This window comes from Rhinatrema bivittatum, chromosome 9 (genome assembly GCF_901001135.1).
Source record: "Rhinatrema bivittatum chromosome 9, aRhiBiv1.1, whole genome shotgun sequence".
Classification (NCBI taxonomy): domain Eukaryota; kingdom Metazoa; phylum Chordata; class Amphibia; order Gymnophiona; family Rhinatrematidae; genus Rhinatrema; species Rhinatrema bivittatum.
The window spans coordinates 137410101-137424155 of NC_042623.1; the positions used below are offsets into that span (position 1 = coordinate 137410101).

General features: G+C 38.6%; 1 protein-coding gene across 5 annotated transcripts in view; it reads right to left on the reverse strand.

The window, feature by feature from the left end:
* Nucleotides 1-14055, reverse strand: part of PIK3CB (phosphatidylinositol-4,5-bisphosphate 3-kinase catalytic subunit beta) — a 430104-nt gene that overhangs the window by 87992 nt on the left and 328057 nt on the right. For all 5 annotated transcript variants that reach the window (XM_029615666.1, XM_029615665.1, XM_029615663.1 and 2 more), the window contains 3 exons: nt 5530-5651; nt 3655-3798; nt 1383-1482 (listed from right to left, as the gene is read on the reverse strand). In XM_029615666.1, coding sequence (XP_029471526.1) covers nt 1383-1482; nt 3655-3798; nt 5530-5651 — 366 coding nt within the window. The remainder of the gene's footprint in view (nt 1-1382; nt 1483-3654; nt 3799-5529; nt 5652-14055) is intronic.

Genomic DNA, 14055 nt, shown 5'->3' on the forward strand with positions numbered 1-14055 from the left:
AGGCTCACCTCCTGTGAATGGAAACCAATGCGATTTTTAAATGTCTATCATTTCTCCCCTATCTCGCCATTACTCTAGGGTATTCATGTTTAGATCTAGGTCTATCTCCACATGGTTTAGAACTAAGACCACTGACCATTTTAGTAGGCACCGTCAGGACAGACTCCAACAGGTGAGGTCCCTAGAATTGTACACCGTATTCCAAATGAGGGCTCACCAGGGTCCTACACAGGGGCAATATGACCTCCCTTTTTCTGGTGGTCATTCCTCTCCCTATGCAGCCAAGCATCTTTCTGGCTACCTGTTTGGCCACCTTAAGATCATCAGATACAATCACCTCTGCCCTTCTTTTGCGCTTGGAAGAATTTCACCTCCAATATTGTACCTCTCCCCTTGGGGTTTGCAGCCTTAAATGCATTACTCTGCATTCAGCAGCATTAAATCTTAGCTGCCAGTCTCCTAGACTTTTCCTCAAGCTTCGCTAGAGCCCTCCTTATATTTTCACCATCTTCCTGCTTTCTAACCCTGTTGCAGATTTTGGTATCATCGGCAAAAAGTCAAACCTCTCCAGACGATCCCTTCTGTTATGCCTTCCCCTGTGCCCTGCATGCTGCCTGGGAGGGAGGGGCTGGAGCAGTAAGCAGAACATGCTACCTAAAGCCACAGTCATCACTCATGCCACCCCAAAATTACAGTAGTCTAGGCGATTGCCTAGTTTTCCAAATGGAAGAACAGGCCCTGATTCCAAAGAACCACAGAACATTTCTCTACTGCAGGGGTGGTCAACTTCTGGTGCTCAAGAGCCACAAACAGGCCTGGTTTTCAGGATATCCACAATGAATATGCATGAGACAGATTTGCATACGAGGCAGTACATGCAAATCTATTTCCTCCATATACATTGTATCTTGAAAATCGGGTATGTTTGTGGCTCTTGAAGACCAGAATTGGCCACCCCTGCTCTGGTGCATCATCTCAAGAAAGTTTCTACCATTTGCCAATGCTAGTATCACAAAATCTATATATTACATGTTTTACATATATTACATGCTGTCCTATAACCAGGATAATTAATTAGTTCTAGTAACTGGTAATTCAATTAATTTTCTATGTAATGAATTATAATAGGAGATTGCTTATTCTACATGCAAGTAAAAGAAAACGAATCTGATTTTCTACAGGGTAAAGCAAACTATAGACGAGTGCAAAGAAGCTATGAACCCATATGGATGAAAATACTCTATGAATGTGAATTATGCTCAGTGCTGTGCTATGAAAACTACCAATACCAATTGGTACCATATAGAAAGTGAATATTGTATTTCAACTGAAAATCATACAAAGCCCGAGAAGTTTTACATAACATATAACATTTTCCATACCTGTTTGGTAAGCACTTTCATGTGCGCAACACTTCCACGGCAATAGGCTTCAAGTATTACACCAAATTGAACTGAAACTGTAGGAGTGTGGACCTCCGATCTGTAGACAGGAAAATGACAAAGTTACAGACAAGGAATAGCCAAAACATCACTTCATCTGCTTACGAGAATTCGCACTCCAGCCACAAAGTCCACAACCTTTACACAGACGAAGTGTAAAACTAAGCTTTAAGGAATTTGTATAGAAGTACGGTTTGAGAAAGTGTTTCACATACATGCTCTCTCTGTAAGAGACCACAGCATTCTACAATGACGAATGCACATTTGTTAGAGGTCTAAAATGTGATTTTTTGTATCCGCATACTGCAGCAGAGCAGGAGTGAGGGGAATGTGAAATATCTCTCACACACCAGAGATAATATTCCCACTCTTTTTCAAACATGCAACAGGAGAGAGGAGAGAGAAACTAAACTATTCTAAAAGCCTTTCAAGCAAATATTTAAAACTAACAATAAAGACCATGTCAGTATTGAACATTTTCTTTGATTACATGAGAGCCTTTGAAGATATCAAGTTTGAATCTTTTAGTCCCCCAGAAAAGATGGGGGAATTCCTGTGGTAACAGGTGAAATACCTGCTAAATACCTTTATTGTGTATCTTGAAGCAAAAAATGCATTTAAAAACTGTAAAAAATATACTAACATAGGCTTTTTGTACTTTTATTTTTATTCTACATATTCAAGGAACTTAAATATACCCTCTCTTTTTTTGTTCACCACAAAATGAAAGAAAAATTAGATTACAGAACAAGTATATCAAAACAGATAGCTGGAAATGGTAGCACAATTAAGGCATCGCACAAATATTAACTTTTGCCAGACTGGACTGGTCTTATGCCTCAGTGGATAATCCACTGAAATCTTGGCTCAGTGTGCTGTGGTGGTCAAAAAAGCAAACTATCGGGCAGATACAGTAAAAACGCGGGAAAGCGGGCGAACGCCCGCTCTCCCAGCGCGCACACAGGCCACTCTCCTGTGCGCGCGATTCTGTATTTAAATGAGGCCCGGCGGTAAAAACAGGCAAAAGGAGGGGCTAGGGACACTAGCGCATCCCTAGCCCCTCCCCTTTTGGACCGGAACGGCGGCTGTCAAGGTGCAGGTGAAACCACACCTTGAACAGTGTCTGACTCAGTGTGGCATATGTTATGTTCATATAAGAACATAACATAAGAAATTGCCATGCTGGGTCAGACCAAGGGTCCATCAAGCCCAGCCTCCTGTTTCCAACAGAGGCCAAACCAGGCCACAAGAACCTGGCAATTACCCAAACACTAAGAAGATCCCATGCTACTGATGCAATTAATAACAATGGCTATTCCCTAAGTCAACCTGATTAATAGCCGTTAATGGACTTCTCCTCCAAGAACTTATCCAAACCTATTTTAAACCCAGCTATACTAACTGCTCTAACCACATCCTCTGACCTAAATTATTTCATTTGTTACATTACAGGACTTTTTAGCAACAAATAGTATGCACTACAGTATAAGGCCATTCCTCCCTGCTTTTGCACAACTCTTTGACTGCTCAGCCAACAGCATACTAGTTGTACTTGGCTGATGTGGGATGCAGTAGCACCCAGTTAATTATATTAATTAAAACCAGACTGGTTCGCTGAAATTTTGTAAAAGGCAGTTCTCAAATGCATTTAAGTAATAATCAGAACAGAAATGGAACTCTTTAATAAGCATTTGTTATAGCTTCCAGCCAAATATATTTTCGTGTAGTTTGATGGCACTGCACCTGTTTGGTAACAAATGGCTAACATTGAGCATACAGATCCATTTGATACATTAGCACAGCAGTAGTTTGAAAAGGCTGTTATCACAGTGCTATATAAGCTGCTTTCATGCCCTCCAAACAAAAACAAACATACTAGAAATAAAAGTTATGCATTCAAGTTATAAATACATGTTTTTTTCAAAAGCAAAAATAACTTTAAAAGAACATCTAACCACATGTCAGCATGTTCTGGTAGAACTATTATACTCCAAGCTTTCATTGGTTTTTAGCAATCAGCCTTGCCTTCAGCTTTACAAAGCTGCTACTTTCTATCCTATTCACTGGACTTCTTTTAATAAGTGTTTGATCCATAGACAAAGTCACCCACATGATTCTACTTCCAAGAAATTGGCTAGAGTTCAACAGAAGATATCCTTGGAGTGAGAATGAGCTACCATGAGTGTATCTTATTGAGTAAAATATCATTTACCTTAGATGCCAGAAGAGGAATTGTCCTATCCTCCTATTGGCAAGAGCTCTCTCTAACAGGAACCTAGAGAGGGCACAATCCAGAAAGGGCTCGTACTTCAAAACCTGCACCAGCTGTAGAAGGTACTGGGAGAGCTCCTCGTCACTACAAGGCCAGAAGAATGTGCAGTCAGTTACCAGTTTTATACTGGCGGGACAGCCACAATGGGTGTACATTTTCAAGCCCACACATTAAATTTGTTCTTGTTCAGCCTTATGCAGTCAATTTTCTCATATACTCTGATGTAATTTGCCATCATGCATTTGTAACGATGGTGCAAACTGTAAGGCCAAACAACAATTCAGCTGAAAGACCTCTCATCTCTGAAGGTAAGAAAGTCTCTATAAAACAGGATTATCCAAGTAAGCAAGTGTTAAGGTATTTGTTCAATATCACTCATGCAATCCCCTGATCATGATGTGCTTTGCGATACCGTATCTGCATCTTCAGAAATACATTATTAAAACCATCTAGATATGAAACATTTCTCCAAGGAGGCGTTCAGTTAGTTAGCATAATTGTGGAATATAGTCTAGTGGCTACCAGAGAAGCCAGGATTCAAATCCTGCTTCTCCCACTGACTTCTCTCGTGACTTTGGGTAAGTCACTTTACTCTCCCCAATGTCTAAGGGTAAACTTAGATTGTAGGCCCTCTTGGGAAGGGACCTACCAACTGCACTTGAATTTGTAATTCGCCTTGAGCTCTCATCTGGAAAAGCAAATATCTAAAAATCAAAATCCAAAACAGTGTCTAATGAGAGGATTCTTAATTTTTTAAATTTTGTTTTAACTTATAATGCCTTTGTTTTTATGAAACGCCTATTTTCAAAAAAGGGAACGGCAGTTTCGGGGGGGGGGGGGGGGGGGGGGGGTAGAACAAGACAGTTTCCCAAACAACCAAATATTTATTTTGGATGGAGGGATAACATTTCAGAAAGTTCATTTAAATTTCCAGATAATTTAACCCTTTGGTGTTCATTTGCTTATGTTATTATAGGGGCAAGTTTCAAACAGCCCACACAGCTCCAAACTACATGGACAATTTTAACGTGCATGCTTTACCTGAACTTTCAAAGGAAAACTGCAGGGGTACGATCCCTCTGAAAACTCAGGTGAAGTATGTGTGTTAAAACCAAACTGTGACGTTCTTTTTTTTTTTTTTTAAAGTGTGGATAGAAACACGAGCATTGTGAACCCTTGCGTGTTTTTTAAGTCCCTCCCAAGAAAGGCTATTTTCAAACAGGCTGATTTACCTGGGTAAATCAGTATTCACCAGCATAAACCTGCTTTGAAAATTTCCCTCTATGTATTTGGGACACATCCCTAAATCTGTTAGAAAAAAAAATAAAATAAAGAATTGTTCTACAAAAGAGCTGAACTTATTCACACTTCACATCCTAAACAACTATTTTGTGAATGTTGTTCTGTTTATTAAGTCAACTAATAAGGAAAACGTAAACCTTTATTGTATGGACTCGGCTACTAATTCTGTCTTTTACCTTTTTCTACCAGTCACTTTATATTTTGAAAGAAGAGAATCACCATAGATCAGTTTCGCAAGGCACCAGATTCTTAAATTAGAACTCCTGAGCTATGGCTGTTTCTTTTTGCAGTTTTTGTCCCACAATTTTAATCTGTGGAATTTTTGTTCCTTTTATATATTGCAGGAAGATTAGGCAAAAATTGCACTATTTCATAACTGGGCAAGTAAAGCAACTTGTAGATTTTATGCACTCTGCTGCCCAAATCTTAAATCTGGTTCTATATGCTTTACTACACACAAAAAAAACCCCTACTCAAACATCTGCAGCTACACCTTGTACAGTGCATACATACCTCATTTGTTTTAAACAATTCACCGCATACTCTCGCACGTACTGGTCTGGATAATTGAAATCTAGTAACTCTAATGCTTCTCTTGGAGGCAACTTGGACCAGATCTGTAGTAGGGCCTGAAGCTGATTAAAAAGCAAAAACAGAAGCAAAGCTGTAAGATACCTGGACATAAACATGACTACAAAAACAGGGAAAATCAGTATTCTTAAGTCACATGTTTTAGAGGTGGCAGAATGAATAAAAACGGACAAAGTCAAAAGTTCACATACATTACACGTGCCAAATGGGCGATTGCCACCAATTACATTAATATTTCTCTTCAGTGCAAGAAATGACATTACCAAAGAATTACATAATTTCTGAGCCCAACTATAAGCAAAAAGGAGGCTTCTGAAAAAACTGAAAATCTCATAGTAACAGCCAGTTTGTCTTAATAAATACAGTAACTAAACAAAGGCACTTTTTGAATAAGGAAACACAAACCACTATCCACATGAACTACAAGTTTCTTTCGTAGTAACACATCAGGATTCACAAAATGAGCCTCCAATAAGCTTTCCTAATCACTAAGCAGGGATAACCCCTTTGAAGAAAGCATTCACCTCTGCTGCCTGAATTTTAAATTCACTAACAGAAGTATAAATCCTCTGTAAACTAACATCCTGACTCAGAGGAGTATTTTCTTTCATCTTATATGGATGGCAACTATCAAACTGGGATTTTCTGATTTTTTGCAAGCCACCTTTTTTTTTTGCTTTTAGACGGGCTCAGAACTTAAGTGGGTAATTGCCAGGTTCTTGTGGCCTGGTTTTGGCCTCTGTTGGAAACAGGATGCTGGGCTTGATGGACCCTTGATCTGACCCAGCATGGCAATTTCTTATGTTCTTATGTGATTCTTTGGTAATGTCATTTCTTCGACTGAAAAGAAATACCATAGTATTGATTTATTTGATGGCAGTCACTACCCATGTAACACATATAATGTAAGTGACATTTCTTTGACTTTCTCCATTTTTGTTCATCCTGCCACCTGTAAAACATCATTTGAGATCACTGACTACTTGCTTATCACAAAATGTGGTTTATATTATGTCCATGCTTGTTGATTTATGTTGATAAAACATCACAGTTATTGAAGACTCGAATTGAGCAAAGGAGCAACATTAAGAATTCTTACTTGGAAACTCCTCTTACATAGCCACAACATTCCGTCAACAATCTGCAGATTTTTTTCGTATTGCGGCAATTTAAGGCGCATTTGCGGGGAGTGGGGGAATTAAAATTCTTGGATGTTGAAAGTGGAGCAAAGATGGATTTTTGTTCTGAACTTTGTGGAACCATGTGATTTAAATGCTAAGACTGAATGGGATTTTTAATCATAGTTTTCGATTATTTTGAGCTTTCTATTTTATGTTTTCTTTTTGGTGGGGGGGGGGGGTTAGATGATTGATTGGTTTTCTGGTTGTCTCCGTTATTGGAGAGATTGTTTATGTTTTACATTTACATTTTACCCTTTATGTTTATTATGTATGTTGAGTTGTTACCTGCTGAGCTTGGTAGATCAGTGGACTATAAATGATTTTAAATAATAAAATGTGAGGTCTATATAGTCCATGACTGGTGAGTAACATTCATGTGACTTTTTTAAACAAAGATCTTACCTCAGCATCTAACTTTTTAGAAGCATGAATGGTGTTTCTATAAAGTATGGATTTTTTTTTTTTAGTTGGGAAATTTTGAGCTATATTTTTGTGATTTGCTCTCTCATTTTATTATATATCTTTTGAAGATGTCCAGGGAAGTGTAGTATGGTTTTGATATTCGCTGAGATGTGTGAAGCTATTTGTGTCAGACTGTAATTATTTCTCTATACTAGTCTGGGAGTTTTTATAAGATTGCTTGAAATAAGTGATTAGTTGAATTGATATATATTTTTTTGTTTTTTGGATAAAGTTTTCCTTGAGGCAGCCTTGGAATAAGTGAAACAATCCATGTTGGGATTTTTTAGATAATTATTTTATAACTGACTTCTGTTTTGGATTTGGGCTTGATGTGTGATCTATCAAGTTTGAAGACGACTATGTGTATGTTTAACCTGTATATAGTGTATACAGGGTTTGGAGCAACAATTTGTTGGCAGAGATTGTGTCAGCTATTGACTATATCCCCAGGTCGGAGGGGGGAGGTGGTGGTGGAGGGGGAAGGTTTATGTAATAAATATAGTTTTTCAGGGTATATAACTTGTGTACTATTGTGTACTGTGTGTTTGTATGTGTTTTGAATTGTTGTATAACTGTATAACTATTGTCATTAAATTTAACAGTTATTGTAAATTTTATGATTTAATTGAAAAATTGTTTAAATTGTGTATAGCTTTGGAAAGTTCTTTATATAGAATATTTTAAAACATGTGCACGTAATCAAAGTTACCAATTTACCAATTATTACACCAGTTCGCCCAGTCCTTCTCAAGGTCATCAAGACCCTTCTGGTTCTTTATCCTGAACTCCCCCCAGTTCACCTAGACTTCCCATCTAGCTAATAATACACAATAAACAAGCCTAATACAAATTATAACAACATAATACATAACCGAAACCTGTATAGCTTGACCTACGAACTAAGTTTATAAAACCGACACTATCTATGTTAACAATCACATGAATCTTTTGGAACCTGTTAAATATCGAAACTTTGTAAACCGTTGTGATGGCGAAACTGGACGACGGTATAAAAAACTCGATAAATAAAAAATAATTAGCAGGTGTAAAATTGTATGAATACATTGACAAATGTACACATGGATCTTTTAAAATAACAACTTACATATGTAACCATTGGCCCTGACCTGGAATGCCCTTAGACCATTTCTTTTTTCCATGTGTATATGTGTACATGAAATGTAAAGTAAACATACACATCTTTTATAAACTAGCGATTATGCAAATATAGGTTACTTATGCATGTATATGGTCATTTTTACACATGCAACTCTTTGAAAATTCATCCCTTAGATGAGCCCTGGGGACAGGAAAATACTTGTGGTACCTACATGACATACAGGCCAATACAGTACGGTGAAGCGCACCGTTAACCCACATTTAGATGCTCATTTTCGATGCGCAACTTTACCCCTTATTCAGTAAGGGGTAATAGCGCGTCAAAAATGCATGTCCAACCCCCTCGAGACTAATAGCGCCCGCAACATGTAAATGCATGTTGATGGCCCTATTAGTCATTCCCGCGCAATACAGTAAGTAAAATGTGCAGCTAAGCCGCACATTTTACTTTTAGAAATTAGTGCCTACCATGGGGACTGCAAAAGCTGTCTTTCTAGTGTGTCCAGCCTCAGCTGGTCTGATGGGCAGAAGCTAGATTTGATCATCATAACTGGGTCTCCCAGATGCCAGCACACAGTACTCCAGCTGAGTTACTGGGCAGGACATTACCAGCAATTCTACAAAACTATAGTGCTAAATTTATTCAATTTAATTTTAAACTTCATATCTAGCAATCATAAGGGATAATTACTATACAACACTTCCAGGAAGAACATAGCTCCAGTCATATTTCTATACCACATATTGGGCTGTTATTCATGGGCTACTAAGAAGATCATTGTTAAAAAAACAACACAAAAACCCAATTATAATTATACCTCAAAAAGCTTCTTCATGATCTTTCTTTTTATCACATATCTGAAATACTCTATTTTCCTCTCATTCTCCTTTCCTATTTGTTTCCCCATCCTCATCACTCAACCCTCTCCTTTTCCCGAGTGTGGCAAACACCGACTGACTTCATTCTAATCATGTGATTCTTGGCACTTCCTAAGTTAGCCGATAGCTATAAATGCATTGAGTTTGCAAACATGCTTTGCATCTAAAGGAGGAAGTTGTGGTTATCTTCACAGACATGCAAAAAAAAGTTGCGATATAGGAGAGAGAGATAGAGAGTGTGTGTGTAAAGCTATATCTATATATAAATAGACATATAGATATATAAATCGATAGCATTAAAAATAACTTGTGGCAGTAAACTCTGCTGGGAAAAACAAAAAAAAAATAATCAAACGTTCCATCCTGCACACATCCTATTTATTTCTAAAGAACCCCCCCGGGGCATATGGGTTTTAATTCTGTAATCTGAAACACTCATGCCAGCTTCCCCGAGACCTCTTTGGACATGGAACTCAGCGTTGCAATACAAAACCCGGATCATTACAGACATTGATACTCTTCTGAAGTAACTGTGGTGGCCAACAGTGGTCATTTCCCCCCCCCGATTCTAAATTATGGTTATGGACTGCACACACATTTCTCCTCAACTTCTTGACAAAAATTATACAGGTTTTGCAGGATTTTGCTTCTCTTACACAGAAATGAGAAAAGAATTTTAAGCGGAGGTCAAATGCATTTCACCAGCATAATTAAATTTGAAATTTAGGTTTAACCACTGACAGTGGCTTTTCAATGTTTGAATTTTAACAGTTTAAATCCATATAGCCTAAGCACAAATTATTTTAAGACAAATTACATCTTAACACTACTCTTTATCTATTTACCAAACCACTGTATACTATGCTACAATGACTGAACTGCAGAACTAAAATTCAGTACTTGAATTTTATGAAGTTCAGACTCTGTACTGCAACTGACTGCATGATCTTGGCCCAGCCGCTTTTAAGTGTGTAATGCCCTGGGTTTTTTTTTTTTTTTTTTGGTGTGTATTTCTCCATACATGTACATTAATAACTTGAATTTCCCTTAAGAGTGTGGGAGCTATACTGATATGATTTCATGTGGTTACAACAAAACTGTTCCATGATGGCTCTCTGCTAGCCAGGCAACAAAAAGGACCCTTCTGAACGTGCTTGCTAGGATAGATTTTCCTTGTATGCCTATAGATGCCATAATCTATCATCTACTGCTTATTTCATCAGGATAAGCATGTGTAGTTTCTCCTGGGGGAATTCTGTGCACAAAAATTAAAAATGCTGCATACTTTGTATTGGTTAAAACAACAACATACATCACAGTCTGAGTAATTAATTTAAAATTTAATATAGACAAGTTATTACTCAAAGATGCAGAGTTTTAGATAATTTGAAAATTCCTTTGGAAGTACACTGTAATAGCGTCCCTTCCATCTCTCTCCCTACTGCTCTGACCAGACCTCTTTCACTTTGCCTTCTCAAGCCCCAATTCCTCCACTCTATCTTTCCCCTCCAGGTTCAACTTCTTCCACTATTACATAACATCGCCCCACTAGAGCTCAAGATCCCTCTTCAACCTCACACCTCCACCAGACCAGTGAGACAAGCTTACAGAAACAACCTACAGGTCCCACCGATGAAGACAACATTAAGTAAAAGAGCTTTCTCAACCGCCGGTCCCAAACTTTGGAACTCTCTCCCATCAGACCTCAGACTAGTGTAATGCCCTATTGTATTTAAAAAGAGACTCAAGACCTGGTTATTCAACCAAGCTTTCTCCTAACTTCAGCTTCCATTTGAATGCCAACAAATGATCAAGACTAAAGATGTAGCTTTATGTTGTTAACCTCAATTATTTTTATCCAAGTTCAATCTTCCTGTTTATTGTAAGACATCCTCCTGTCATGTTATTGTTTAAAATGTAAACCGACTTGATTAGTAATTCTGTTACTGGAAAATCGGTATATAAAAATGCTAAATAAATAAATATTTCTACCCCCCAGCCTTCCACTCTCAGTGTTTGACCTCTCTCTCATACACAGCTCCTCACACAGACTCCCTCTCTTTCTCACACAAACACCCTATCACATAGGCTCCTCCTCTTTCCTGCACATACACACTCCTTCACACAGGCTCCCCTCTGTACCTCTCTCACCCAGACACCCCCCCCTCACATACACAACCCTCACACAGGTTCCCCCTCTCTCTTGTACACACATATACACTCCCCCAAACAAAGGCTCCCTCTCTTACACTCCCCCCCCTCTGGTATAGAAGCTACCATTCTCTCAAACACACACCTGCACACAGGCTTCCACGTTTCTCTCACCACACTCACATTCCCCTTCACATAGGCTCCCTCTCTCTCTCTCACACACACAATCCCTCTCTCACCACATACAAGATCCCAATCTCTCACTCACATACACTCCCCCTCATACAGCATCTCTCTCTCACACTCATACACCCCACAGCATACTTCCTCTCTCTCACACTGACTCGAGTGCTTTCTTGCCACTCATGCTGGGCCTTCTTTGCCATCGGGTTTGCCTATCTTCGCTGTGAGTGAGATGGGCTCCGTTTACAGCCCACCAGTCATCCTGATCTTTGGCCGCAAGCAGGATGGGGTCCTCTCATGGTCCACTAAGTCTTGTTGGCTCCTTGGCCACGAGAGGGATGGGCTCTGCTCACAGCCAGTTGGCATCCTTATCTTCAGCTGTAAGCCATCCTGCTCTTCGGCTGCAAATGGGAAAGGGCTCTGCTCATGGCCCACCAGGCCTTCCCCCAAATTTTGCATGGAAAGGGAATTCTACGCAAATTCTTTGCTCTGCAGTAGCGCAGAATTCCCCAAGGCTACTTGTTTAAAGCAGCCATCACTGGCACAAATCATTTTGTAGCTAACATTACTGATAAACTCCTTCCCTAATTTTTAACCTTACTTTTGCAATGATTTAATATATATATAAAAAAAACTTCACTTGTTTTTATTCTGCACATAATAATTCTCCCCTTTGATATTCATTGTGCAGCTTTAATAAAAAATCCTTCATTTACTAGAACTGTTTCCGGTAGCAGTATTATTCACCACTGGTAATGACCGGGATCCCAAGGCTAATCCCAGTTCAAACTATATCAGCACTTTGCAAAATGCTGATTCTTGGTACAACAGTACATTCTTAGAAATGACATGCTGTATCTTACAAAGAATGTTTCCTGATAAATCATACACAGAAGACTTATCTGAATACCACAGAACTACTGGTGCAATAACAAAATGTTCTGCATTCCAGATGACACCAATCTGCTAGAGTTAGCTGAGATAATTCAGCTTGGTGCAATAATGTCAGATATACAGCCACCTACATGGCTGGTAAAAGTGGTTTAAGTTAAATACTGGAACTGTAATGTACACAGCTTTAAGACCTGTGGCATGGTCTCCTCTCTTTCCTCAGGGAAAATGAATGCAACATCTGGTACATTTTAAATTGTGGTTTGTAAATCTTACTGTAGATCCAAAGCTTGCATTACAGTATCTAAAAGGGACAGGTCTTATCACTTGTACGCTTTATATTAGTTGACCAAATCCCTCTAATAATCAGAATATGTTATAAATAATGGAAAAGACCTGTCCCATCTACTGATGAATTTTTCCAATTTGTCAGATATCACAACATAGTTGAATTAGGTGTCATGACAGAACATACAGACAAGCCTATTTCAGGCCAGAGTTAATATAAACACCACATATTTATTTTCTTGTGCATAACTGAACATTGACATATGGTGGTCAATTGCTAAAAAATCACTGTTTAAACGTTTTCACACAATGCATAAAAAGATATAACTCTTGAATGGCAAATATTCAGATCTCTGTCAGTCAGCACAGAGCCTACAATAATTTGCTAAATTTGAGACAGAAGTAGAGTACAGAGATTAGCGGATAAGACTTTGCAGGAAACTAGACCTAAACAACCTAGTGCCGTGCAAGGGAAATTCCAAAAATACTGGCTACTTTTGTTTATGTTGCTCTCCTGGATCTTTCATAGAAGGGAAGTGAAGGCCTGTGAGCTCCATGACCAGGGTGGGTGCCTACTGATCAAAATGTTAAGGTCAGAAGGCATCCAGGGGACTCGTCGTAACATCTGGACACAAAGTTTATTTTAAGAAGATGCTACTTAAACCATCTACAAAAAAAAAAAAGAAAGAAAAAAGACAGAAGAGTCATTGACTGCTTTTCAACCTTATGACTAACCTGAGTAAAGAAATATATTACAACAGACTGAAATTATAACAAGGGTTTTCCGACTTGAGATGCCAGAAAATGTATATGCTAAACAATCATTGGAACAATGCATCCACTGCAATGCTGTTTGCAGGAAAGATGATACGCTGGGGACATTTATGAAGAATTAAAGGTAAAAGAATGATTGATGCACGTTTCCCTCCGAGGACTGCAGATTCTGAGCTTTTACTACAAATATATTTTCCAGACTAACAGCCCCCGGACTCCTTGAACCGAATGATTAAGGAAAGGAGCTATTTCCAATTCAACAACATAATGAAGTCCTAGCAGGCTGTGATACCTTTTAAATCACCAGCATCACAAATGCTGTAAGTACCTGAGCTTTCAAAATGACCGAGGCTCCTTTTTCTGGTGTCGCCTCTTGAATGCTCATGCACTGCATCATATTTTTTGTAGGTCCTTTGAAATCTACTAAGATACCAGCTTTCTCCCAAATTGATGCACTGGGCTACAGAAACAAGTGAATTGAAGCAACAATTCCACAGATTTTCCTGATTACATTCTGTCA